Here is a 26,733-nt window from a genome sequence, read left to right as displayed (position 1 = left end):
GAGCACTGTAATGACTAGAGGACTTGACGTTCAACAGGGCAGAGCGATAAATGATGAACGACTGAGATTGTGAATGAATTGCATTCTTAAATAGCTGAATAAAGTCCCACTGCCCCCTACCTACGTTTCTAACTGCAGCCATAAACTCGGGCCCACTCATGTGCATTGTGAAAATGGCAAAATTATTCTGACTTGCTGGTTTTCTGTCCAGATGCCGCTTGGCACATTTTCAAGGGAAGCATCATGGTGTAATTGCTGCTAAATTTGGTTTGTGCCACACTCGCACGCAACACCTGCAGTCTGCAGAATTCAGGCAGAACACACAAACTCCACGCAGAGATGCGCCCGATTCGTTGATCGAACTCGGGCCATTTCTTTTTTTCTGGCGAGGCCCAAGTCTTGCCACTGCTGCCGCACTTGCCGCCCTAGCTTGGCCGCCGTCGCTGTCGGCGGCGACCGCAGCGGCGTGAGCTCGCAGCCTGAAATTGTGCGACCCACATTAAACAAACAATCAGCCCGCGGGGCTTCGTGAGACTGAGCGCGCAATGGAAAAAATCACTGCGGGGAGCGTGGGCTTTGACACGTCGACTCTCTCGGGTGCAACCGGGTCCAGGGTTATTGCTTTAGCTTATTCTGCCCTTTTTCCATCGATTCCGCTGCTGGCACTGATTGCAATTAGTTGATTCTCACAGTCGGAATCGCCGGACGCGGGTTTCACGAGTGGCAAGGATGGGGGCTACGCGACAAGTGTTATTGAGCACGGGGACGATGCATCGATTGAAATCAGTTTGTGCGCTCAACCCACGTGCATCGAATGTGTAGAATCGTCAGGATATTTCTCTTTGCAGTTATTCGCAACCAATAGTAATTCCTGTCAGGGCACATAACGTAGTGCATTTTCATGCAAACACTTTTTTAGATTTTCACAATCCCACTACAAATCTGGCAATCTGAGTTTGATTCCCAGCCAAGGATAACATCAGTGCCAAGCGATACCTGAAGTGATCCTGGGCCTCCGCCAACCCCCTCCCCCCACTCCCACTGCTGGATGAAGGCCTCCCTAAGCCGTCGCCATCTCTAACGGTCTTGCGATATGCAAAAAAAATCTATCTCCCGTGCACGAGCTTATATCATCGCTCCATCTCGACGTACTTTTCGGGCTTCCACTACTCCGTCGTCCTTAGTTCGCCACATGTCAAATGCAAATGTTTAATCCATCGAGCTAGAGTCAAATAAGTTCAAAGTCAAAATTTTACAATGCCTTTTTTTTTGTTCGTGCTGTCATTGCCAACCGGGCTAAAACGATCGACTCACTACGCTTGAGAACCCGGTTTAATCGCAGGCAGTGGCTGCAAACCGGATTTTTAACCCAGCCTTTCAGCGGTGCCGGCTCAGTGGCGCTCTGACATTGTATTATTCCCCAAAGCCGCCCGCCATCTCATGTTAAAACAGATGCTCGGCATACCATAACACTCAAGCCCAGCCCAGCTCTACAACAGCCAGAAGCACACAAACCCGTGTCTGCTGTGTGGGTGTCTGGGTGTGTGTGTGAGTGGAAGAATGTGTGTTGTCAGAGGGTGTGGTGTGTCTTTGTATTTTTTTGTCGTACATATTCGCCCCTGTCTGCTGTGTGTCTCTACGTGTCAGGGGTGTGAGGGTATGTGGTGTTTGGCACCTGGATCTGTCCCCTGAGCTCCTGCCAGCAGGCGTTCGACACTACGTGGGCTTAAAATGCACCTAGCCTGGCACAAGCGTTGTAATGACGTCACCGCCACCTAGTGGCGAATGGCGGTTGTTGTGTGTGGAAGCATTTGAGTTGGAGGGAATGGCGTGTGAGTGTGCGCGACCCCGTAAGGTGTGTGTGTGTGAGATGTGCATGTCTGGAGTGAGGGTTTGTGTGTACATATGGGATGTTGGCGTACAATTGCCAAAGCTCTGGTGCTATATTGGGATGTTTGGCCAACACGTGACAATTTAAATTGGTTTGGCTGCTCCGGGTAGTGGAGGGTTATGCGACAAAAATTTGGCCCATTGATTTAGAGGCCTGGTCCATATTGGCTACGAACGCCTACTACGTGTTCATTTGGCCTATTGAAGGCTGCATGGGAGGAGGCATATTTGTGTGTGGGTGGGTGTGTAGCGTGCCGCGCTATGAACCCGGCGACCCGATTCCCTCTAGCTGCCAACACCAATGATGATTATCTGAACCGGTCCTGGGCCTCCCCTAGGTTGACTCAGCCGCAAATGAGTAGCTGGTGCGAAGTGTAAACATCGCCACGAGGGAGACAAGCGGCCGAGCGTGGTGCTTGCCACCCACCCCATCGTGTGCCGTGCCGGCCTTCATAGGTTCTCGCTAGCAGCACTTGCCCCAACAGTCTGTAATTGCTATACGGTTGGGTGGGGGGGGGAGATATTTGTCTTTGTATTTATTTAATATGAGTACGCGCTGAGGTGTGCTCCCGGCGGCGTTGTCTCTTAGGAAAGCCAAAGGTCAACAACACAACAGAACGAAAATAGCTTGATAGAGGGCATTGCCTAAATCCAGCTTCTGAATTTAGCGTCTTCGCATCCGGTGGTAGTGGTGGTTGTGGGCTGCATCCACCGCCACACCTGTCCCATGCCCCACTCACGGTGCTCTCTTAAGTGCCTCGCGTATCCGCTGGCTGCTAATGGCCCCCTGTGTACGACTCCGCGACGCCATCGTGGTCAGTTCTTGCAATTTGGTGTAACATAAAATACAAAAATTTGGTGAGCATTCAGGTGGCATTGGTGCCCCTGTCTCCTTCTTACAGCCAGTGGTGAAAATTCCACATTACTTTGGCGGAGAGGTCGGTCAACTCGTAGGACAACCACTATCGTGTTGCCCGCAAGGTGGTACTCATATCTGTTTGTCACTGCCCCAGACTGACGATGGGTTGCATTGTTTATTATGTTGTACGTATGTATGTGGAATTTCTTCCGCACCGCACATAGCCAACTGTGGGGGGGGGGGGGAAGGACAAACAAACTAAACACAAAAAGCAGTTCTAAATAAATGAGTTTTCAATCTAGATTTAAAGTTATCCTAATTTACCCAGGAAATCCTCACCGAGTCTGATGACTCTGTTTTAAGGAGGGTGCTGCGAACTGTTCGCCGTCGGCGGCGGGGGGGGGGGCGACGATTGTTCGGTATAATCCCGACTGATTCGATCTCATGGCCTTTCTGTTGACAGCCACGTCCTTTACCACCGGGCCACCTGCCCTATCACTGGTGAGAAATTAATCGGACAGAGATCAGTGCGGTCCCAGTTGGAAATAAATAGGCGTAACAGTGTCGCCGCTCTCGGATGTGCGGTCGGGTTGTCCCGCGTCGTGTTGTTTTGTTCGGAATGATGTCCGACGTTTCGAACATGGTGCAAAACAGCACGCGGTACATCCCAAGAGCACGTAGGAGAGCCGTACAGTGGCGAACCACGGTGACCTCCGTCGCGGCGGGAGTTGTAGTAATGCGCGCAAAATGTGATTTGTAGACACCGAAAGATGGGACCTGATTTGGTGCTCTGAACACCGCATGTGGGATTTTGTGAAAAATTGCTGTCCGTGTGCGTGCACGCATGGTGACGTTCCGTGACACGCCGCGGTACGATGGCAAGAACCGATCCAGTGGTACACAATCGCACCGCCTTGCTGTCCGTAAATCACCTTGTGCGGAGTTGTTATTACCCTTTCGGGGAGAACGTGCTAGCAGATCCGTTGCTTTGTCGTGTCTGTCCCTTATCTCCGTGTTCTCAGCGATTGGTTTCTAGATCCCGCATGTGCTTGGCGTGTTCTTTCTCACGGAGAACATTCCTTCGCTCGCGTTGCCCGACTTTTGAATTACCTCCCATTGTCCGTTTTCCCCAAGCTCTAACAATAACCTCACTCAACTCCCGCACCTCCGACTAGCACGGTTGGCTACGTACGGTGCGAAAGAAGTTCAACGTACATACGTACAACTCGAGCAACGTGTCAACTCTCATCGATTGCAACGTTGGTAGCTCCGGTTGCTGCTGCCCGCTCAGTGTCTCTTTTCGCAAGCTCTTGTAATAAGCTCGCTCAATTCTGGAAACTTCTTAACTCTTATCTTCTTACAACTTTAACGGTGCTGCTTGTTGCTGGCCGCTTGGCGTTTTTTTGTGCTCCTGGAGGGAGGGGCTTGACACGCATTGCAGGCCGTCGTGCCAAAGTAAGCTCTAAAGTTACTTTTCAACCGGGCTTTTCAAACCGGCCCCCAAAGCGTTTGAGGGCATCTGGCGGTGGATATGTAACCGTACAGCTGTTGGTGGAAAGACAGCGACAACAACAGACAAAACATAACTCCCGTGTAGCCTCTTTGCAGTCTGTCGGGGCGAGTGCAGTTTCGCGAGTAGCACCTGTGAAGGGCGGCACGACGCACGATGGGTGTGGTGTGAGGCCATCACGCCCGTTGTGACCTCTCGTTCCTTCTAAACCCAGCAGATGGATGAAGATGGCAGGAGAGCAATGGATTGTCGAATCTATCATCTGTGAAGCTTTTTCTGACCCGCCCCTACGGGATGGTTATGAAAAAGAGCTTCGTAGCACGTCAGTTTTCTCCTGGATAAATACATCTTCCGATTCTGTGTGCTGGGTTACCATGGTTTCCCTTACGAATGGGTGAAAAGAGCCCAATGTAGCACGACCTTACTCAAAACAATCAATACAATACATACTGCCCTTTACTTATCGTGAAAAGTTATGCTGAGTTCTCAGGTCTCTTTCTCAGAAGGGACCTGACACTCTGATGTTTGGCCAATTCCGTTCAGGAGTGTTTGTCGGACCCTGCTATGAAATCGTTTTGAGACTCGGTGAATTGTAATGGTCTCGTTCTTATTATAAGTTTTAGAAAATTGCCTCCCAGCCTACCTGCCAGCCTCTATATTACAAGCCAGCCTCTATAATTTAATAGAGGGGGCGGCGTTGGAGTAAACAAACTCCACGAAAGTTAAAAAAAAAATGGTCACGGGACCGGACGTAGGGGGGGAAAGGTTGACTCTTGGACTCTCGCTGCCCCTAACCAAGTGGTGACAATGCGTTGAGGGGGGAAGATGTATATGGGGGGTGGAGGGGGAATGGAGGGAGCGGAATGGTAACAAACATACTGAGGGAAGACCAAAGGCAGAGGGAAGGGGGAGTCGGTAATGTTTTTTTTGAGATCCACTCCCGGTGATCGTTCTGCACCGCGCGTGGCTCTGCGTCGCGCTCTTTCCCTCCCGAGTCGCCGATTTTGCCGAGTTCGTTAACCGCCTTGCCGTGGGCGGTGTCTGTGCTGCGTGCCTGAGGCCACAGCCCGCGTTGCACAACGCGTTTACTGCCGTGTCGTGACGCCGGGTGGCGTTAGCGCAGCGCATTTATGCAGCTGTAGCCACACGTGACCCTGCATGAGAGCTGTAAAGAGCGCGGTGGGTGGATGAACGTGTGAGTGGGTGAATGAATGAGATGGTGAGCGAGTGGGATGGGGTAGGTGGTTCAGCGAGTGATTGAATGAGTGAGTTAACGAGTGAGACTGTGGGTGGGTGGATGGATTGATAAGTGTTTCTATGGGTGAGCGAGTGAATAAGTGGGTGAGCAAGCGTGTGAGCGAGTTGAGTGAGAGAACTTGTGAGCGGGTGAGTGATTGAGCAAACTGTGTTGGATGCTGAGTGAGTGAGTGGGTAGGTGGGTGAGCTAGTGATTGAATGAGTAGGTGGGTGAGTGACTGAACGATTGATTCAGTGAGTGAGTGAACAAATGAGACAATGTGTGGGTGGATGGATGAGTATTTGTATGGGTGAGCGAGTGAATGAGTGGGTGAACAAGCATGTGAATGAGTTGCGTGCGATAGCTTATGAGCGCATGTGTCATTGAGCGACTGAGCAAGTGAGTGAGTGAGTCGGCGAGTGGTTGAAAGAGTGACTGAGTGAATGAATGAATGAGAGAGCAAGGACTGATATGGGCTCCCACGACCTCGGCGTTTCACCCAGCCCTGGCTTTTGTGTTCGTGAAGGGTTTTATGCCGCTTATCACCGAGGTGTGGCCTTGTACAACGGATATTTTACGTGTGATACAATACCGGAGTGTTTATCTTGTACTTCTTCCTCCTGGCATTACTCTCATTCATGTGGGGATCTGCCACCCAAGTCACTTTTATTACCCGTGATGAATAGCAGAATGGTTGTGGCATCATTCTACGTTTTAGTTGTATAATATCTGTGCAAACATTCAGTTGCTTGCTCTTCGTGTGCGCAGGAGTTACGTGAATTGATGCATTGTAGGACCCCGTGGGATTTGCCGACGGCTTGGGAAGGTCTTCATTCAGCAGCGGAGTGATTTTGGCTGATGATGATGAAAATTATTTTTTTTGGAACATGCCAATGTGATGCAGGTTGTGACCTTTGTGCAGGTCTAAGCCTGGTCATTATTGCAGTACTAGTGCCATCCTGCGTTGTTATTGTTATTCCTCTACTGAGTGATGTCATTCTCTTTTCCCGTGCCCCCCTATTGCCCCCCTACTTCGTATGCTCATCACCACGAACACTTTTGCCACCTTGCCACCACCTCTTCCACAACCACATCCGTCACCGCCACCGCTACCACCTCCTCCACCACTTCCTCTTTTACCACCATTACTATTACCACCACCACCACCACCCTTCTCCCAATATTTCCCTGCACTCCCCAAACCACCCGCAGCCTCCACACCGGGCCGCACCAGGCTGGAAGACCGGAGCTCACCGGAGAGCCGCGCCAACTCCACCCCTCCCCCGGCCATGGCAAACAAAGCAGGTACGTGCCACGTGGTGGCGAGGCGGCGGTAGTGGTGGTGTTGTGCGGCTGCTTTTGCAACCGCCCCACACGCACACACACACACACACGATCGCTGACCCATTTATTTCCGTAACTTCCTGTTGTAAAGGGCGGTTGACTAGACACCTCAGCTGTCGTGCCACTCGAGCTCGCGCGTGTTGCTGGCCGGTCGCGACCTGGCGGTGTTGCTACCCACGCTGTGCCCCACCAGCCAGCGGTGGGATGAGGCTTGGTAGGCGACCCGCTCACCGGACCGCCGCCGCCCGCTCGTTGTGTGCCCGCAGGCGCTGATAACGGCGGTGCCAAGACGGACGAGAGAGTGCGGTTGGCCAAGGAGAGGCGGCAAGAGCTAGAGAAGATGCAGGGTGAGTGGCCGGAGGTGCTGAGTGATGAAGGTGGTGTACCTGGCCTGGCACAGGCACCGTGGTGACGTCACCGCCACTTAGTGGCGAATGGCAGGTGTTGTGTTGAGGATGGTGGGCATGATGGTGGTAATGATTTTCATGATGGTGCTTTGCTGCTGCTGCTACGGATGGTGCTTCGAATGTTGATGATAATGAATCATGATGCAGCTGATGATAGTGATGCTGCTAATGATGATGGTAGTGATGATAATGATAATGAAGGTAGTGCTAGTACTGATGATGGTAGTGATGATGATAATAATGTTGGTAGTGGTGATGCTGCTGCTTATGATGATGGTAGTTGATAATAAGGATAATGAAGGTAGTGGTAGTCCTGATGATGATGAAGATGGGAGTGATGATGACGATGGTAATAATGATAGTGAGCAATCGGCAGATCTACAAGAACTGAGCGTTGATCTTGTCGCTTTTGAAATTGTCTTTTTAGTATGGTGCAGTTATAAAATAGAAGCCCCTATCCATTGTCAAGTTGTAGATATTTAAGTTTAATTGCATATAACTGTCTTAAGGAAGGCTACGCTACTTACCTGCTGCTATTAAATCAATACTGGACAAGACTTATAAAAGTATACTTTTTAACAAACGATACCGCACAAAGTTGATTCGTTACTCAACACCGGTACTGCAGCAGTGGCGACTGCTTAGCCTCTTCTGGGAACGCACGCAGGTGGGGTGGGCACTCCTTAAAAAAATCCAAAGGGCGGTGGGATTGACGGCTTGATCGGAGAGAGGGGAGAAGGCCAGCAGTCATTGTGAGAAACGTTTGTGTTTGTGTGTGGGCCCTGAGCAGCAGTGTAGTGGGTATCACCCTGCACTCGAAACCTGGCGGTTATAAACAAGTGCCTGGTGCGGTGGGCAATGTCAGCACTGGGAAGACAAATGCGGCCGGGCGTGGTGTTATCCACACCACCTCTTTGGCATGCCGTGCCGGCCTTCATAGGTGCTCGCCAAGCAACACTTTCCCCAGCAGTATTTTTTTTAAAGGCTACCCGGGAAATCTTGGTCTTTGTTAGACGGTGTGCGTGCCTGCGTGAGTGTGAAGTGTGAACGCGTGCTCACGTGCGGTCATGTGACTGCGCTCGGGCTAACGGCAGCGCGTGACTCGCACTCGCGTTGGTGAGAACCGCGTGCGTGCCGTACCGCTGTCGTGCCCGGTCCCTGGGAGGAGGAGGAGGAGGAGGGAGGTAGCCTTTGCCATGGCCACATCGTGCGACCGCACTCTTTAATCGAAAGAGGTGGTTGAAGGTAATTCCGTGATTCTTGAAGTCATACAATGCATGCAATTTTTGATTTATAGACCATCTAAAAGCAGCCTCGTCTGAAGACGCTGTGCACAATACTGGGACATGTCCATCACAGCAAAGAGGAGGTATATATACTGTACTGTATTTACAGTATTGGTGGAGCAGTGGCACGGCTAACGTTGCCCGTTGCTAGCGCTTTCGCCGCTTGTTGCGGAGGCTCGTGGTTCAAAACTGGCAGACCCGCCCTGCATGTAACCACGCAGTGTATTAACCATAAACTACTACGCGCCTTCTGCTTGACAGTGGACGTGAGAGATCTCAAGATGTTGGTCGGAACGGGTAGACCACTGTGTCCCAGTGCCTTTCTCCGAATGTACAAAGTAAAAAAAATGGCACTGCATATCGACTTACCCAAACTACGGAAGCAGCAGAGGAAGGGTTCGTACGGCCAGATGTGGTGGCATCAACATTGGCCCTGATGACTTTGATGAAGATTAAACTGTTGCGGCAATTGTCTGCAAATCCACCGACGTGCTCGCATTAGTTTTGTTTAACCGGCGGAGACCTTCAGGGACCGGGATGGTCTCATTGGCAATGGTGAGCCGGGGCAGCAAAATTACAAACAGGAATTAAACTAAATACAGAACTACAACAAGGAAAATAGAAACAAAATACACTTTTCATAACAACCGTGTTATGCAATAAATATATAATACTGGCCTTAATAGGTGCTTGCTAACAACCCCAACAGTCTACAAGGATATTATGTGCGATCTTTGTCTAAATAGTTTTTGTTTTTCCCTGTGTCTGTATTTGTGTGTGTGTTTGTATTTGTCTTTATGTGTCTGTGCGTATCTATGCGTGTTTTTGTCTGTCTATTTGTACGTCTGCGTGTGTGCGCGTGTGTGTTTGTGTATTTGGTTACATGTGTGTCTGCGTGTGTTTTGTATCCGTCTGCGCGTGTCCTTGCTCGTGTTTCTGTCCGCGTGTCCACGTTTGTATCTGTGTGCGCGTATCTCTGTCTCCGTCCGTGCGTTTCTTGTCTCCGTGGCACACTCGCGGTGTGTGGTGCTCGTGGCGGGCGCCAGCGTCGCGGGGGGAGCTCTTCCAGGAGAAGGAGCGGAAGGCGCGCGAGCTGTACGAGCGCTTCATGGCGGAACGGCGGAGGAGGCTCGCCGAGCAGAGGCAGCGCGAGGAGGAGAGGCGCGTCGCCGTCGACGAGAAGAGGAGGCAGAAGCTCGCCGAGGACAAGGCGAGAGAGATGGCGCACGTGGCGTGCCCGGGCGGTGGTGGGGGGGGGGGGGCGGGTGTTCGTGTGTGTGTCAACTCGGCATAAAATTAGTACCTAGTGCGGCGTGTGAAAACATCGCCACTAGGGAGACAAAGACGGCCGGGCTTGGTGTTGGCCACCTACCCCCTCGTGTACCGTGCCGGCCTTCATAGGCGCTTGGTAACGGCACTTGCACCAACAGTCTGTTAGGGTAATGGGGGATCTTTCTCTTGTGTGTCTGCCGACCCGAGTTCGATTTCTGGTCGCGATTAACATCATTGTTTATTATTTCTTCCACGGTTTCAGATATTTGTCACCAATAATTTGATCTTTGTTCGGGAATCGTAACTCGGGTCGTAGCACAGTGCACTAAACACAACTCCGCCCCTTCCCACACTGGCGCTCAATAAAAGTTTAGTAGGGCCGTGGAGTTCTCACAATACGAAGACAAATATCCCCCGTATAGCCTGTATCAGACTGTTGGGGCGAGTGCTGTTAGCGAGCACCTATGAAGGCCGGCACGGTACACAAGGGGGTGGATGGCTAGCACCACGCCCGGCCGCCTTTGTCTCCCCAGTGGTGATGTTTTTTACACACTGCACTAGGTACACATTTTAGGCTGAGTCGACCTAGGGGAGGCTCAAGAGAAGTTTATTTAATTGTCACTGGTGTTGGCCGTCAGCGGGAATCGAACCCGGGTCGTCGCCGGGTTCATAGCGCAGTGCACTAACCGCGACACTACCGCTCCCCACGCACGTACACGCACGTACACGCACGTACACGCACGTACACGCACGTACACGCACGTACACACACACACTTCAAGGCTGCCAATAGCGACCTTTGGTACCCAGCTCAGCTGCCAGGGCAAACGAAAACATACAGGGACGCCAGTCAGGCCTAGGGAAGGCAGTTTGTAAGTTAAATATTGTCGCAGAGCTTAATTATTTATTTGTGCAATCTCTCATTTGGTCATCTGTTTGGTCTGTGTGACCGGTTTGGCTCTTATAGGAGCGCCCTTGCAAAATACATGAGCATTGATATGTTGAACTCTGATTATTACCGTGGTCAGAATCCAATGAGACAAAAGCCTATGTTGCAAGGTGCAAGACCTGGGGCAAGGTGAGGGTGGTGGTGGTGTTACAGGTGTTTGCGGGGAGCGGTAGTTCAGCGATTAGTGTGCCACACCTTGTACCCGGCGACCCGGGTTTGATTCCCGCTTGCGGCTAACACCGGTGACGATCAACTGAACCGGTCCTGGGCCTCTCATAGGTCGACTCAGCCTCAAATGAGTAACCGGCGCAATGTGTAAACATCGCCACTTGGGAGGCAAAGGCGGCCGGGCGTGGCGCTGGCCACCCACCCGCTCGTTGCGCCGTGCCGGCCTTCGTGGGTGCTCGCTGTAGCAGCACTTTCCCCAACAGTCTGTTAAAGGCTACACGGGGAATCTTTGTCTTTGTGTTGGCACAGGCACGATACGAGGCGTCCATAAGCCGAGCTCAGGAGAAGGGGCCCCCCCGTCGAGACCCACGCAACCGCTGGTCGTGGGGGGGCGCGCTACCTTCCAACCACACGGCCTCGCCGCGCAAGCACCACGGTGAGTGAGCCCGTCCCCGCTACCTTAGGCTCGCCTGCACGCTCACCACCACGGTGAGAGCGTACCCTTCGCCACCCCGCACGCACCCAGACACGAACAAGTGTCACGGGACCTTTCTTGCCAGTATCAAAGTATATTAATTGGTTTTACCCTTTCTGGCAATCAAACAGCTGTTAACCAATTCTTATATTTTGATACTGGCAAGAAAGTTCCCATGGTGTATCTGCTCACACCCGAGCTATAAATGACCTGAAAGTGGATTGTCTTTGTGCTGTTCGCCTTTTGGCATTCTCTGGTCTAACACTGGTTGAGACTAGGCTCTATGGTTCCTTGCGAAAGGTTTCTGTTTGGTGTTTTGACATCTTGACACCGGTTTTATTGCCAGAAAGGGTGAAACCAATTCTTATATTACTAACAAGTGTGTGGATGGGTGGACAGAGGTGGTGCAGTGTGGGAGTTGTGCGGTGAGCTTTAAAGCGGGGGGCAACCCGTTTGAGTGTGACACCTTGTCACGGCCTGTCCTCGGTCGACCCAGCACTGAAATGTTTACACACCTGGTGCGGTGTTTAAACATCAGCACTGGGGAGACGAAGGTGGCTGTACGTGGCGCTGGCCCCAACAACCTCCATGTGCGCCGTGCCGACCTTAATAGGCGCTCGCAAACAACACTTCGCCCCATCAACCTGAAAATCGCGACGCGGGCTCTGGGCGCGTTTCGTGCTCGCGTTTGCATTTCAGCGCTGAGTTACGTCCCCCGTTGCTCGGCTGATTTGGGTCACTTTGGCCTCTCCAAAGTGCAGGCGTCAAGCGCGCGCGCACGTTGCGTTTTCAGCCGACAAGTAATCGTTTTTAATGCAGCTGTCGTTAAATCTTCGGCTCTTTCAGGGGAAGCACACCAAACGATTGTCGCTCGGTCAATAAACCGGAATTGACGGCTGCGGCCCCCGGAGCACTTTCTGGCACCACCGGCAGGGTTCACCGCCGACATTCAGAGGGGAGTAGAAATCACTCCTCTGCGCATGCGGCGTGGGCTGTGCGTGCCGTGTGCCGTGTCCATGATTTGTCTTCAATTATAATTGTTAGCCGCACGAGCCGACTGGCCACGTGGCTTTGCGGTAGAGCGAGCGGCTTGCAATCGTAATAATAATAATGATATAATTAACGTTTGTAAGGGGCTTTCCATCCATAGCTCCCAATGTTGGGGATTTTAATCAGCCCATCACCCCAGGCGTGATAAAACAAGTACCACTTTGTGGTCAACAGTACCTGTCCTATGGAATGACTCACCCCTGCAATAGCGACGTGGAAATTCCACCACTGGCTCAGGATAGTAATCGGGAAATGTACACCACTCCCAACGCTCGGTTGAGCGAGAATTAACTTGGCCTTTTTGCGGGTTGTGTTTTGCGCGTGGCTTCCAGACACCCCTGACCGGCGTTCCGTCTCCACGGTGAACCTATCACGACACCCGCCGGACTCGGTCGTCAGCAAGAGGCTGTCGATGTCATCGGCAACGCTGCTGAACTCGCCGGATCGGCCTGGTAGGGGAAGCCGCGTGTCTGTGCCGGGCACACGGGGCGCCGCGCCAGCGACGCGAAGGGCCACTGCTGCTGTACACGGCGCAGGCTCGGGTGAAGCTGAAATCTTGCGGTGGAGCTCCCAATTCGGAGCACACCGCCGCGCTCGACATCGACGTAAAGCAGCCGTGTCGATTTATAGTGCCCCTACCTCTTACAAACATGGGAGTGCTGTTTGTTGCTGACCGTTTGGCGTCTTTGGGCCTTTTGGTGCCTGCGCTCAGCAACTGCGTTGATAAAAAAATAAAAAGTTTGCTGCTTCGGCGGTCGCGGAAACGTCCACGTAACAGAGCCCATGGAGTTGCGCGCAACCGATAGCTCGGGCGCATGGAGCCGGCCTGGCAGTGGGGGGCAGCGCAGCGTTGTTGCCTGCAGGCGACGCGATCAGGTGGCGTAGACGACGGTGACGGCGGCGACGCGCGGTTTCATTCCTTTGCAGGCGAAGCGTGCCGGAACTAGCGGCGGGTGGCACCGCTGAGTTGTTACCAGTCTTCATTCGTACGGCGCTCGCGTACCAATGCTGTCCTGTGCCCGGTCACCCAGACAGCTCTCAATTTCACAGTTAATTCTTAGAACGTCCCCAACATAATCACCTCCACCTGCCCCTCCCGTCTGCATCACGTCACTCCACCGCTGCCTTTTCCTCCAGCGTTTTTAGGTTTCCTGGGTTGGGCGTTAGTAAAGTTAGTTTAGGGAATTTCAGGCCGACTGGGACAGTCCAGTCGTTGGAATCGTCCCTAGTTATAGAAGCGCACGATCAGTTTCCGTAAAATGGTAAAACATTTGTGGTTGATCCTCCCCCTCCTCCTCCTCCTCCACCTCCGTCCGGTTACCGTAGGTTCGTCCGGAAAGAGGAAGAAAACGAACGGTAAATCCACCGAGTAATTAACGCGTGAGACGCGCGCGCGCTTCTGTGCAGATGCTTAATCCGAGGCCGCAGCATGTCATGCCTTCCCTTCGATGCGCGACTCGCCAACCCCCATTCAACCACCCACCGCCTCCATGGACACACTGTGTCTGTACTGTCTGCAGTGGTGTGTTCGTTATGGTGTGGTTTTAGCGTTGTGTCCAGAACGACTTGCGTTCGTTTGGATAGGTTTGTGTCCACAATGTTGTATCTGTCCAGGTTGGAGTATCCTGGAGTAGTGTGTTTAATGTGATGGGTCTGGATCGTTGTGTCTGTCATGGTTTGTCCAGCCTGATGTATCTGTATTTGAGTGTCTGTCTAGATTAGTTATGTCTGCCTAGATGCGTGTGTGTATGTGGATCGGTGGGTCTGTATTGGTGTGCATATGTGCATCGGTGTGTCGAGTTAGGTGTGTATATGTGCATTGGTGTGTCCGTATCGTTGTGTGTAGATGTGGATTGGTGTGTCCAGTTGGGTGTGTGTGTTTGGACTGCTCTGCCCGTATCGGAGTGTCTGGCTTGGTACGTGCAGCGTGCGTCCGCCCATCAGACGCCACATCGGCTGCCCTTAGAGCCGCCACCGCTCACCCCAACTCGCCAGCACTCATTATTGTTGTCGGCAAAAACTCTCGGTTTTTTTGCGCGCTAACCATCTCCCGCTGCTTCAGCGCCTATCGTGTGCATGCACGCGCGGGCTTTTCACGCCGAGTGCCCATTAACGGCCGATTCATTTTCACGCAGAGTGGCTCCAACGCCTTTCCGCCACGCGCGTTTTCGCGCGCTCCGGCTGTGCTGATGAGCTCTAACATTTCCGTTTCGTCGTCAGCGCCCCGTGTCCCCCTGCCATGTTAACGAGCGGTAGCGGCTGATGAGGCGTACATCGATATTCGGGGATCGGCCACGTAAATGATGATGTGGCCAATATTGTGTCGTTGTAAGCCTCCGACGCGCGACATAGCCAGACGAATGAAATTGTCACGGATGCAAGCGATTAGCGGCGGGCAAGTTATTATTGTTTAAGCTCACTCTCACTGGTTCAGTTGAAGAATTACTCTCACAGCTACATTTTGTAATCGGATTTTGCGACGTTTCACTTTGCCTTAAACTGCACCAAGCCATCTTCAGGCTGGACTAAAGGAAGTCAGAATGTCAGGAAAATCTGGCCAGATCATTGTGAGGCCTAACCCAAAAATCGATTCGGAATTGTAATATCGGCTGCCCAAATCAACACGTTAAGAATCATAATATTTACAGTATATGTGCGCCTTGGACAAAAAGGAAATGCAAAAAAGAGTACTTTAAATTCAAAAACAGATTTAAAATTTCAGACACAACACATCAACTTCTGTCACAATCAAATCAATGTTGTCATTTTAAAATTCCAGTGACTAAAAGTTGCTTTTCAGATGAGGTTTAAACATATCCATCATAATCCAAGTCTCTGATGGCCTGGGGCAAAGAATTTAATGGTCTTGCTACAGCAGCGGAGGAACACAGACCGCTGTCTCACCCGTGGAGTGAAACCCGGTCTTTAAGGGACCAGCGAGAGTCCGGGGTCTGACCAATCAAGGTCACGTACGGGCGCATAGCAGAAGAACAGATGCACTTTATTAACCGTTTTTTTGTCTTAATAGTCGCACGGCCCGACCCGTGGGGACCGCATTGTGCCAAGTGAAGTCCTTGGTCTGGGCAGTGGTTCCATTACGTGGCTTTGGGCTTCGGCTTTGCCCGCTCAGTGCCACTCAATGCTGCCAATTGTGTGCGTTGAGCCTCCATTGGTTGAGTTTTTGGTTATTTTGAACTGTGTGCCTTTTGTGTGCGTGTGCGCAAATGTGCATGTGTGCGTGTATGTACGTGTTGGCGTGCATATGTGTGCATCCGCCTACGTATGCGTCTTTGTGCGCGAGCGCATGTGCGTGTATGCTTCTGTGCGTTTTTGCGTGTCTGTGCGTGCGAGCGTGCTTGTATGCGTCTGCCTGTCTTGTGTGTGCGCCCGTCTGTCCGTGTGCACGCGTCCGCCTGTGTGCACGCGTCTGCGCTCCCCAGGTCGGCGGTCCCAGCTAACGCCGATGGAGATGAGCATCGTGAGCCGCCTGCTGACGCCGACGCACTCGTCGCTGGCGCGCAGCCGGAGTGTCGCCACGCTCTCAGGGGAAGGTCACTGCCCAGGTACCGGCCTGGACGCTGGCCAAGCACCTCGGCTACACCTCACAGCAGACTGCCGGCCAAGTCGGCCCAACCAGCCTGGGCAAAATCTAGCTTGGATCATCCCAGCCCAGTAGAAGAATAAATGAGCTCAAATGTTTGCGCTAGCTTCAAGCCTCGTTGGTAGTTTTTTGCCTTTCTTTACGGGCAAAATTATAATGGTTAAGGTGCTCAAGACAATGCTGGCAGAAGAGCCTCCGTTAGATTGAGGGAGCGCTAGAGAGTGAGCCTCACTCGAGAGGTATTTTGGCCTCGTCATCCACGCTGGCCAGAAGTGTTTTTTTTTATTTTTATGACGTATTAGAAAACGTTAATCAATAAAACGACCGTACGTGAACTAATTTAGATTGATTATAAAAAGCGTGAACGTGTTGTTTTGGAGTACGTGCAGATATGTTTATTGATAAAAGCATTTTTGACAACAGATACAAGACAGAAAAATCCAAACTCTGGAAGTCCAGCGGCCAGTTAAAAAAAAAAATAACACGAGCGAACGAAAGCGAAATCAATAGCACGCAGCGGAGCGCTCACAACATCACGACATCGGTCAAAGTTTAAATGATCGCGTCTTCAAGTGCCGAATGTAATTCAGCAGTGTGTTAATAGGTGTTTGTAGCAAAGGGACTGGCACTGACCCCGCCCCCCTATTGAATCCAGCCAATAGATTATAACGGGTTCATAATTGATTGTTGGGTTAGGCCGCGTAACGATCTGGGAAAATGTCTGTCGAAAGGCATTTACAAGTGGCCTTGCCCAAAACAAATCGATTGCGAAGAATCGTAACATTGTCCGTGGAAAATCTGCGTGATAGATTATTTACTGGTGAGCCCAAGCGTATTAACGACGTCGTGTGTCTTAATCTTGCGGGGATTTAAAAAAAAAAACCCATAAACGTCTCAGTCCCTGAAATATAACCACGAGTCGCCAACCCAAGTCCTAACGACAATAAAATAATAACTAACATAGACCTGGACTTACCACACTGAACCCTCTTGTCTAACTGTGACTTGACCTCCAGCATGATTGGGCTATTAACACAAACACTAACCGCGGTCCTAACATAACAGCCTAAATGACGCCTATCATCATATATTTAAAACTTAATACCATACCTCACACAAGTATACAACAAGGTCCTTCAGCAACAACGGAATTGAGAGGCACAATCTGGCCAAAACATTGCAATGTAAGACTACAGAGCTTGGGCAATTGTTGACGCCTTCGCTGCTTGTCTGGTTTACTGCGCCTCCGAGCAATTCTTTTGTGCGTTACAAATTCAGAATCCTTCGTTGAGCGGAGCTCTGCGCATAGGTAGCAGCTTACATAAATTACTTAGATGCGCAAAGAGTTTTTTTTTTAAACGACCGGTAACAATTCTCATCCTGAGCTCGAAAAATGAGTGACTTCCTGATCGAATGACCATTGAGGCATCGGTGCTCATCTCCTGTGTTCGGCCACGAGCTGCTAATGGGCATTCCATGTTCCTTTTCATTGGGGGCGATTATATCCACAGCGCACAAACCACTGTTGACTTCCCCGCAAAGTGGTACTCATTTTATGGACCCCATTAGGAATGATTATGATGATGATTATGGTGATGGGCCGCGTCAACCCCCTCAACCAGGATTTGAACTCGTCGCCGCAACCCTACGACTTGCGAGCCGCTCGCTATACCGCTGAGCCACGTGCCGTGAAGGCCCACGTCCCTTTTCTCCCCCCTCGATTCAAATTGTTAGGAGCAGAATTCCCAAAGCCTCATCTCGACCCCGTTGGCTGACTCATCTTTCTGCCCGAGACCACGGTGTCCCACATCTCACTCGTTAACCTCGCAAACAAGTCCCGACGTCAACCGGCAGTCTCAACGTGTGTGCATCCACATGTTTTTTTTTCCTTTAACATTTCCATTTTTGTTGTTGATTGTGTTCTCATGGCCCTGTGTGACATTTCAAGCCATCCCTAACATTTTTAACATCATAACAGGTTAATGTGTTTCTTTGTGTCTACATGTATAAATAAATATACGTACAGGGTTTGCAACAAGTTACTTGCTCTAAAAGATGGAAGAGTTATACTATTTATTGCCCTTTTTTTATTCCACTGCTGGATGAAGGCCTCCCCCACACCTTGCCATTCATTAGGAGTTTAACACGTAAGCTTCCGTGACCAATATCATCCATAATAGAGTGTTTTTTGGGTTAGATCGCGTAAATATATAAATGTGTCATTAAAACCCGCCACCACACGACAGCCAACTAGTAAGGGTTGTCACGTAAACAGAACGTGGCCAATTCGTCACTAGTACAGCACACCGGTGTGTTGGAGAGCCGAGCCACAGCACTTACAATCTGAGTACGACGTTTCGCCAGTAATTACAACCAGCTTCATCAGGCGACAGGCAGATTTGTGGAGAAGTCCACCTGTTTAGTTCCTTATATAGAGGCGTAGATGTGGTGATGGCACTTCTGCGCTCTTGCGCAAAGTGGGAGGGGATTAACGTAAAAAAAAAAACCTCTTATGGATCATTAGGAGCTGTTTGAGCATGCTTCTTGGCTTCTTGTGTTCGCCATGGACATGATTCAAACTCAGGTGACCGGACGGGTTCAATGTGCAGTGCGCCAAGCACTGTGCCACCGTCCAACCCCAGAAGCACTGTAGCTTGATAAGATACGATGTCAATTTTGTCATGACTCCAATTACATTCCTATGCGAAGTTCTCATATCACTTGCATTCCACGATGACAAAGCACACATTGAGAAGCCTGTCTTGAGTGACTGATGTAATATTTTATGATGTTATAGAAGGTTATTTAAAGCTGAAACATTTTCCACAAATATAGCTGAGTCCACATTTTAATACCTGCCAAGCCAATTGAAAGTGGGCAAAGCCCTAACCTTAACCTTTGACTGGCTACTGTATTTTACAGATTATAAGATGCTTCGGAAAGTAAGACCCAACCCTGATATCAATAACATTATACAGATCTCTGTCACAAAGACAAAAACAAATATCCACCGTATAGCCTTAGACTGTTGGGCAAGTGCTCTTAGCGAGCACCTAATGAAGGCCGGCACGGTACACGAGGGGGTAGGTGGCGAACACCACACCCGGCCGCCTTTGTCTCCCCAGTGGGGATGTTTTTACACACTGCACAGGTACTCATTTGAGGCCGAGTCGACCTAGGGGAGGCCCAGTACCGGTTCAGATAATCGTCACTGGTGTTGGCCGTGAGCGGCAATCGAACCCGGGTCACAGGGTTCGTAGCACAGCGTGTTAAGCGCTACACTACTGCTCCCCACACACTAACACACACATTTGCACGTACTCGCACTATCATTCACACCAATACAAAAGATCCTCCGTATAGCCTTAACAGACTGTAGGGGCAAGTGCTGTTAGCGAGCACCTATGAAGGCCACAAACACACACAGATAATAACCATACACTAACACACGCGCCTACCAGATTATATAAGACGCACCCCTAACTTTCGCTTGAAAATACAGAGGGGGGAAAATGCGCCTAATTAATCCGGAGAATACGGTAACAGCATACATTAAACATAAGCAAATATAAGTACCGTAAACTAACATCAAGAGCAAGTAACTTATGATGGACTCTGCACTTAAACTCGCGAGTCCCGCATGTTAACTCTGTTCATGTAACCATGATGCCAAGCTGTGCATGATGCTGAATTGCTCCTGTAACATTAACCAGTCAGTGCATGTGTGCGTGCGAGTAAGCGTGCGTGAGCGCGCGTGAGCACGTGTGTCTGTTGAATCCACCCTGCCATCCCACACGGAGCGCATGTTGTGTGTGCATGTCGCCTGCATGCACGAGCGGGGTGGTAACCGCGTCTCACCTTCTCCGCTTGCGTGAGATTTTGCCTTGCTTTAAGCGTTAAGCCGGCCGAACCACAAGTCTGTCTGTCTGGCCCGTAGGCCCTTAATCATCATCCTCATCATTATCCGCATCAGCAGTATTATTCGCCATCAGGAATGCTCTCTGCCTCGCAAGCGACAGGTTCTACCTTACATCGTGTCTGATCTGGCCATGGCAGGTGCACTTTTCACAAATGGAAAATAAAATAATCTCAATGGGACTGGGGCGCATCGCGACATACATTGGAGTACATCGTCAACTCGTGGGTCTTTGCATGAGCCTGTGGGTTTCTGCGTGAGTCTGTGGGTCTCTGCGTGAGTCTCTGGGTCTCTGCGTGAGTCTCTGGGTCTCCACGTGAGTCTCTGGGTCTCTGCGTGAGTCTCTGGGTCTCTGCGTGAGTCTCTGGGTCTCTGCGTGAGTCTCTGGGTCTCTGCGTGAGTCCTGCAGCTGCCTTAACTCAATATTTTATTCTGGTCTAAAACAAGGCTGCTTGTGCACTACGTGCTCAGTATGGTGATGTCATATGACATGCATTGCATGGTGAGTGGGCATTTTTTGCCTGGGACGCACCATCGTCATTGTGGCCATCATCAGCCATGACCAATCCACTGCTGGATGAAGGCATCCGCATGCCATCCATCCCAGCACCCTATGCACGAGCCGATTTCATAATTTCCCGTCAAGATCGCTCCGTCAAGATCGCTCCATCTCCCCACGGTGGAAAGATGGAGTGAAATATATATATTTTTTAAAAAAAATTTAACGTCTTTTCTTTTCGGAATCTAAATGAGCAATTGTGCCGTCGGCGTCGGAGGAGGAAACGCTCACAATGGGCAGCGCAGGTCCCCACTCCGTGTTGGAACACGGTCCCTGAAAAGGAGATATCACAGAGCCACTTCTGAGGTTCATTAAAGTGGTGACCTCTTATTCACACTGTACTTTCCAACGCGTCTCACTGCAGAGAAATGTCCATAACTGAATTTTGTTGCTTTTCAAACGCCAATTTTTTTGCCATTTTAAGTGACGGACTTAATGCGGTTTTTTTGTTATCTGTCTGTGCATTCATTGGGAACCAGTCTCCCTTGGTAAAATCCCAGTTTAATCCTCAGATTGAAATCCCAAACACCACCCCCCCCCCCCAGGATTACCAGCCAAGGGATATCGACGATGCCGGGGTCAGTTTTCTCAAACTCTCAGCAACCCAACAGCGTGTAAAGATCGGTTTAAATACGGATATCAACCCGCGGTGTTTCACTCTCGATCGATGGGTTTTATCATTATTGATGGCGAGGCATGTCTAAGATGTTTTAACGCACGCCACGATTCCGCTCACAAAAGTAAAATGTGATCAACGTTTTTCGCTGACGAGCGTCGCGATCGATATTCTCGGCTGACGTCAGTTCAATAGGCAGAACACTTCTTCTCCTTTTAATTAGTTACCGCCCGACTATTGATTGTGGGATTATCGCTCGTTAATGATTAATACCCACTCAGATCGTGCAGCAGCAGCAGCATCAGTGTGCTACTCTTAATTGGAAGATTGCGTTCAAATTCATCTCGGAAGGTAGTGGCGGTGGTGGAAGTTCAAAGACCCTGAGCCGGCACTGCTGAGACGCTAGGTTCTAATCCGGGTTTCAGCCGCTGCCTGTGATTAAAGCGGTTTCGCAAGTGATGTGAATTGGTGATCTAAACCCTGTCTTCAGTGATTTGCATAGAGACCCGTAGACTGACTTAGAGACCTATAGACTCGCATAGACACCCCGTAACTGAGTTGTGATTAAAACCGGGTTCTCAAGTGCAGTGGAGTTGATGGTCGCAGCCCAGCAGACACCAGTGATTGCTTCTTCTTTTTTTTTAAACCTCCGTCATATTAAAGATGGTTCCACACCATTTTTTTTATTGTCTGTTTGACTTATTTTTTTAAAATGTCAGAAGTTGTTCTGTGATATCCAATTTCATTAGCTCTTGTGTAACGTGGCAGATTGCACTGTCTCTGCGAGGGTTCCAAATGGATTCTTCGCTCTATGATACGGTGCCGACACCACAATTGCGATAAAATTCAGAAAAATACAAAAATATATTTTTTCCCTTTTCTCCATGGGAGTTGAATCGGCCCTTAATCCCCCTGGGGGTCGATTTAATGAGAACCACTTTGTGAGATGTCAACAGTTTTTAAACTGTGGATGTACATTCGTCCCAACCATAATAACATGGAATTTCCACCACTAGCGTTTATGGCTCGAAATAAAAGATGAGCATAGCCACATAATCTGACTTTGATTCCTCGCCTGGGCCACTACCAGTGGCGAGTGATATCTTAACCGGTCCTGACCATCTTCTGCTGTCACCAACCTGCATTGACCAGCCTGGTGAAGTACGGTCAAACAGACCCAATGACCGCGACACAGAATGATCAGGCTTTCATCCAGCAGTGGATTAACTAAGGGCTGTGTATTATACTGTAATGTCACTAGGTTAACATTACATGCGATTCGGGCAAGACTTGTGGTTTAGCGGCGTTGTTTAACAACCCCTTAGCGAACTAACCTTGCTTCCACCCTCCGTCTCCCTGCCGCCCTCCTCACCAATCTCACACCGATCCAACCTCTAACGGCGACCGCCCTCATGCAAATCACCGCCCCCATCCCTGCGCCACGCAGCAACCGGCGTGGTTGGCACAGTGTGTGCCATCATCTGCTAAAACGATGGCGCAATATGAAAGATTAGAGCCGCCGCCTCCCCCATAACTTGGGTGATGTGTGCCAGCCCATGAGTCCGACCTCTGTGAAGGGTAACCTGCAAGGGGCGACCAGGATGGAGCTGTGGGTCGGGGTCATGTTAGGGGCATCTGTGTAGGCGCATTCGTGATTGTGCTTTGTAACTCACCGACTTGTTTTGGGGTTGTACCGTGCGCCGTTCGTCACGATGTCTGACGTTTCGCGCCACGTGCAGGGAGATTTTTCTGGAACTGATTGTAATAAAAATATTTTTTATCACGGTTGCTAAGCGCGAGGCTCAGAGGCCCGTAACGCCACGCGGACCGTAACAAGTTTGTAATAGAGTTAACGCGCTTCTTGAATTGAGCAAGATTATGAGAGCTTGAGAAAAGGGACGATGGTAGGTGATTCTCAGGAGGCGATTTAGCCCTCAACCGTTAGACTTTGAATTGGGCTCACCTCCCCCCCCCACACCATCGGATCGTGGAATTTCCACCACTCACCATGGTCCCGGTGCTGTAACCAAACAGCACTGGCGCCGTGGCTGAACTCAGTTCCTGCCGTAGCTCCCCCGACACGTGGAAAGCGCGGCGTTAGGACGACGTGCCGAATGGCTCTTGGCGGTGGGGCACAGCCCGAAAAACCACGCGTCGGCGAGCGAATGTCTTCGGGCAGGCCGCTTTACCGCCTGCCCTCAAACGTTACGGCCATCGCGTTCGACTTCATGACGAAACGCTCGCGGCAAATGCGGGGGGTGGGGGGGGGGGAAGCACCTTCGTTTATTTCAAATTGTTTTGTCCTGCGGTGGTTAGGGTTCGGGGGGGGGCGGTTAGCGCGGTTGGGGGCTGTGGGGGAGATATGCGAATAGTTCCCGGACAGCTAGTCTCGCGTGAATATATTCAGGTCCCGTCATAATAACCCCAATTGCGTGTAACGCTCCGGCGTGCCGTGTGGAGTGTTTTTTTTTTGGGTCTGGAGCAACACAAACGAGACGTAAACCCACCGCGAGAATTTTGCCTCGCTGGTGGCTTCTGCAGTATATGTTGATTGTGGGCAGCACACGTAAACCCGGCTCAATTTAAATGATTTTAACGTGATTTTCTTTTTTTCTGTTCCTCCTCTCTCCTCTTTCCGTGTGCCCACGCTTTTTTGTTGCATTCACGTCCATTTATTTTGCCTCCGTTTATCTTCCTCCCGACTTTTTCCGCACGACTGCTCTTGACGCGTCTGCATTAACCACGCATTTTGCTACCTCCTCCCCCCCCCATTCCCCCGTGGAAACCGCTCGGCCAACCTTCCTCTTTGCGCCACCCCTCCGCATCCTCCACCTCCCCTCCCCACCCCCGCGATTGTCTGCAAACCCACGTGCCCACGTCATTCAACTGACTCTCGTTAACATTTTATCTCTGCTACTCTGTTGCATCTGCCATTGTGTGTCACGCGTGGATTGCTTGGGTACCCCCCCTCCCCTCCCCCCACTGCTCCCGTTCCGTGTGTCTTGGCATACCTGTCCGCGCGCTTGCTTTGCCGCATTCTTGCATGCGTGTGTTTGTGCGTGCGCCTGAATCTTACACACACGTGCGGGCTGGCATGCGCGTGCACGTGTGTGTACCTGCCCCTCGCGCGTTCATCTGTCCCCATACGTGCGTGGATCCATCGCCCGTGTGCCTTTCTTGAACGAATGCACGTGTGCGTCTGCGCGCGTGCCTGTATGCGTGCGTTCGTTCTTCCTTGTCGCCTGCGTCCATCCCCTCCCCCACTCCACGCATACGTGCGTGCGTGCGTGTGTGTGCGCGTGCACCCGCGTGCTCGCGCACGTCCGCACGCGCGCTGCGCATGATTTAACGGGCCAGTGTTCCCGGTGTGCCCTCGCTCAGCCTTCGCAAGCCCCGTGCTGACCCCCACACACAGCAAGCAGCAGCACCGACACCGCAGCCGCAGCCAGGAGCGCCGGTTCAAGCCGTTCAGCACGCCGTCGCCGCTGGTGAGGCGCGCGCGGGCGACCCGGGCGGGCGCCGACCGGCGTCGTCCAATCGTCGGCCGCTCTTAAAAACGACGGCGGTGCTCTTGACAGACGGACGAGTTGGGGGAGTGATGGTGGGGGGAGGGGGGGGGGGGGGCACCGGCCTGGGTTACAATGTAACAAGCTGGCAACAGGTTGGCAGGCGTCGCGCACGTGCAGCAAATGTGTAATGATTTTCCACTTGCCGTTGTTAGGACCATGACGTGGCCCAACCGAAAGAATCAACTGTGAATAATAAAACCGCCCTGTCCGTCGTACCGACTGGGCGACAGGATTGGTGGTGCGGTGGTGACGCTCGCGCCTCGCAGCATGTAGGGCCTGGGTTTGAGTCCCGACTCGGTGGTGGACTCGGTGCGGCTCTCCTGGAATAAATAAGTGATTATTATGATAATTATTGTTCTGCTATAATAATTTAAAACACAAGACAAGGATTGACTGTGGTCCCGCGTTTCCCGTGCAGGTGGAGCGGTTAAAGAAAGAGAAGCGGATCTCGTCTCCAGGCGCGGGGCTGAGCGCCTCGCCGATCCTGCGCCCTCCCCGGCGTTCCGAGCCCCCTCCCAGGTCCTCTCCCACTCCCCCCCCCTCCCCGGGAGTGCCCTCATCCCCCCTCCCCCCTCTCTCCCTCCCTCTACAGTCCACATTGTTGTAACCGTTATCATCATCGGCAACACATTTCCTAGCTACTGATAGAATTCTACGGTTAATGCAAAACGTGTGTTCTCGTAGACGATGCGATGATCCCGTGTTTGTACGTTGGATTAGGTCACGTGGCGCTAGCTTCATGTAGTCGTTAACCGACGGCCACCACCCGACCAGACTCTCACGTTCACACGTGATTTTTTACACACGTGATTTTTTTTTTTAAGCGCGACCAATGCAATTGTCAAAAGTGTACGACCCTCCTCCGCCTCCTCTTCCTCAACCGGTGGCTTGAGCCTTTTCACGACCGAGTCCAACGTCGACGCCGCCACGGTTGTGTCACGGTCGGGTCGGTCGACGGTCCGGCGCTCACCGATTCGCCCTCCCCGCTCTGCCGGCCGTCGGTCACCTCCGCGTCACCCTCCCGCGGTGACTCGTCACGACCCCCGGACGCTGGCACGTTGGCCGCTTGTTGCAGGGGTTTTCGCGGTCTCGAATCCAGCTGGCCCGCCCCGGTTATATTTCCGTGGATGTGTTAAACCTCGAAAGGCGTTCACAGTCGCCCATTGCGTGCCTGCGTCACGGTCCGAATCTACCAAATTTGACAAAGTTGCACAACGCAAATGACTCGATCGGGATCACACGCAGCAACACATCGCCCCCGGCTGCTAAGCTACTTGCACGCCGCGTCTTTAAAACGCAGCGCCTTCCTTCACGGTCAGCCCCGCACTGTAAGAAACGGCGCGAATATCAAATGTGCTGGGTTACCATCGGCGCCGCGTCTGCTCGCCACAGGTCCTGCCCGCAGACCGGCGGCACCACCACGCCCGTTACGTCGGGCAAGACCTCGGGGCCCGTGAGGGCCAACCACCCGTCGCCAGCCGCCACCGCCGCCTTCGTGTCCTCCAAGCCCCCGTCGGGGCCGCAAACGCCGCGGCCCCGTGTCGACAGAAAGGACGCGAAGGACGTGAAGGAAGCGAAGGAAGTGAAGGACGCGAAAGAGAAGAAGGAGACGAAGGCCGAGAAGGAGCGAGCGAATGCCGCCACCGCCAAGGACGAGAAGAGGCCAGCCATTGCCAAGAAGCCCAAGTTGTCATCCCCCCCAGCGGCGGGGTCGAAGGTCGCCACGCCCAACGGGGCCGCGCCTGTGTCGCCGCTGCCGCCGCCGTCACCTTTACCACAGGCCGCCGGCGGGTACCGCGAGAAAGCGGCGATGACGCCGGCGACGGAGCGTCGAGGCGCCGATGGGGCACCGGCGGAAGTGGTTGAGGCGCCGGCGGCGGCGGCGGTGGCGGCGGCGGCGCCGGTACCGGTGGTGGAGGAGAAGGAGGAGGAGAAGCCGGGTGCCGAGAGAGCACGAGGAGAGATGATGCGTATGCCCACCATCGTCGGTACGCGCACCGTGTTTTTTTTTATTACATTACATTT

At 51.8% G+C, this 26,733-nt stretch overlaps 1 protein-coding gene across 8 annotated transcripts in view; it reads left to right on the top strand.

Moving 5' to 3' along the window:
• Nucleotides 1–26,733, top strand: part of LOC116952972 (uncharacterized) — a 75,043-nt gene that overhangs the window by 33,991 nt on the left and 14,319 nt on the right. For 5 of the 8 annotated variants that reach the window (XR_012947142.1, XM_076074660.1, XM_076074661.1 and 2 more), the window contains 10 exons: nt 6,709–6,801; nt 7,107–7,187; nt 9,580–9,743; nt 11,232–11,358; nt 12,780–12,899; nt 13,774–13,803; nt 15,888–16,010; nt 24,497–24,627; nt 25,127–25,227; nt 26,101–26,696. Coding sequence is in view for 7 of the 8 variants with exons in the window: in XM_076074660.1 (XP_075930775.1) it covers nt 6,709–6,801; nt 7,107–7,187; nt 9,580–9,743; nt 11,232–11,358; nt 12,780–12,899; nt 13,774–13,803; nt 15,888–16,010; nt 24,497–24,627; nt 25,127–25,227; nt 26,101–26,696 (1,566 nt within the window). In the remaining variant the exon portion in view is untranslated. The remainder of the gene's footprint in view (nt 1–6,708; nt 6,802–7,106; nt 7,188–9,579; nt 9,744–11,231; nt 11,359–12,779; nt 12,900–13,773; nt 13,804–15,887; nt 16,011–24,496; nt 24,628–25,126; nt 25,228–26,100; nt 26,697–26,733) is intronic. The other 3 variants (XM_076074656.1, XM_076074658.1, XM_076074657.1) reach the window with 3 other exon arrangements.

Source organism: Petromyzon marinus, chromosome 49 (assembly GCF_048934315.1).
Source record: "Petromyzon marinus isolate PM22_M1 ecotype Great Lakes invasive population chromosome 49, UKy_Petmar_22M1.pri1.0, whole genome shotgun sequence".
Lineage (NCBI taxonomy): Eukaryota > Metazoa > Chordata > Hyperoartia > Petromyzontiformes > Petromyzontidae > Petromyzon > Petromyzon marinus.
The sequence above is the reverse complement of the archived record's forward strand: the minus strand, read 5'-3'. Positions and strand labels throughout refer to the sequence as shown.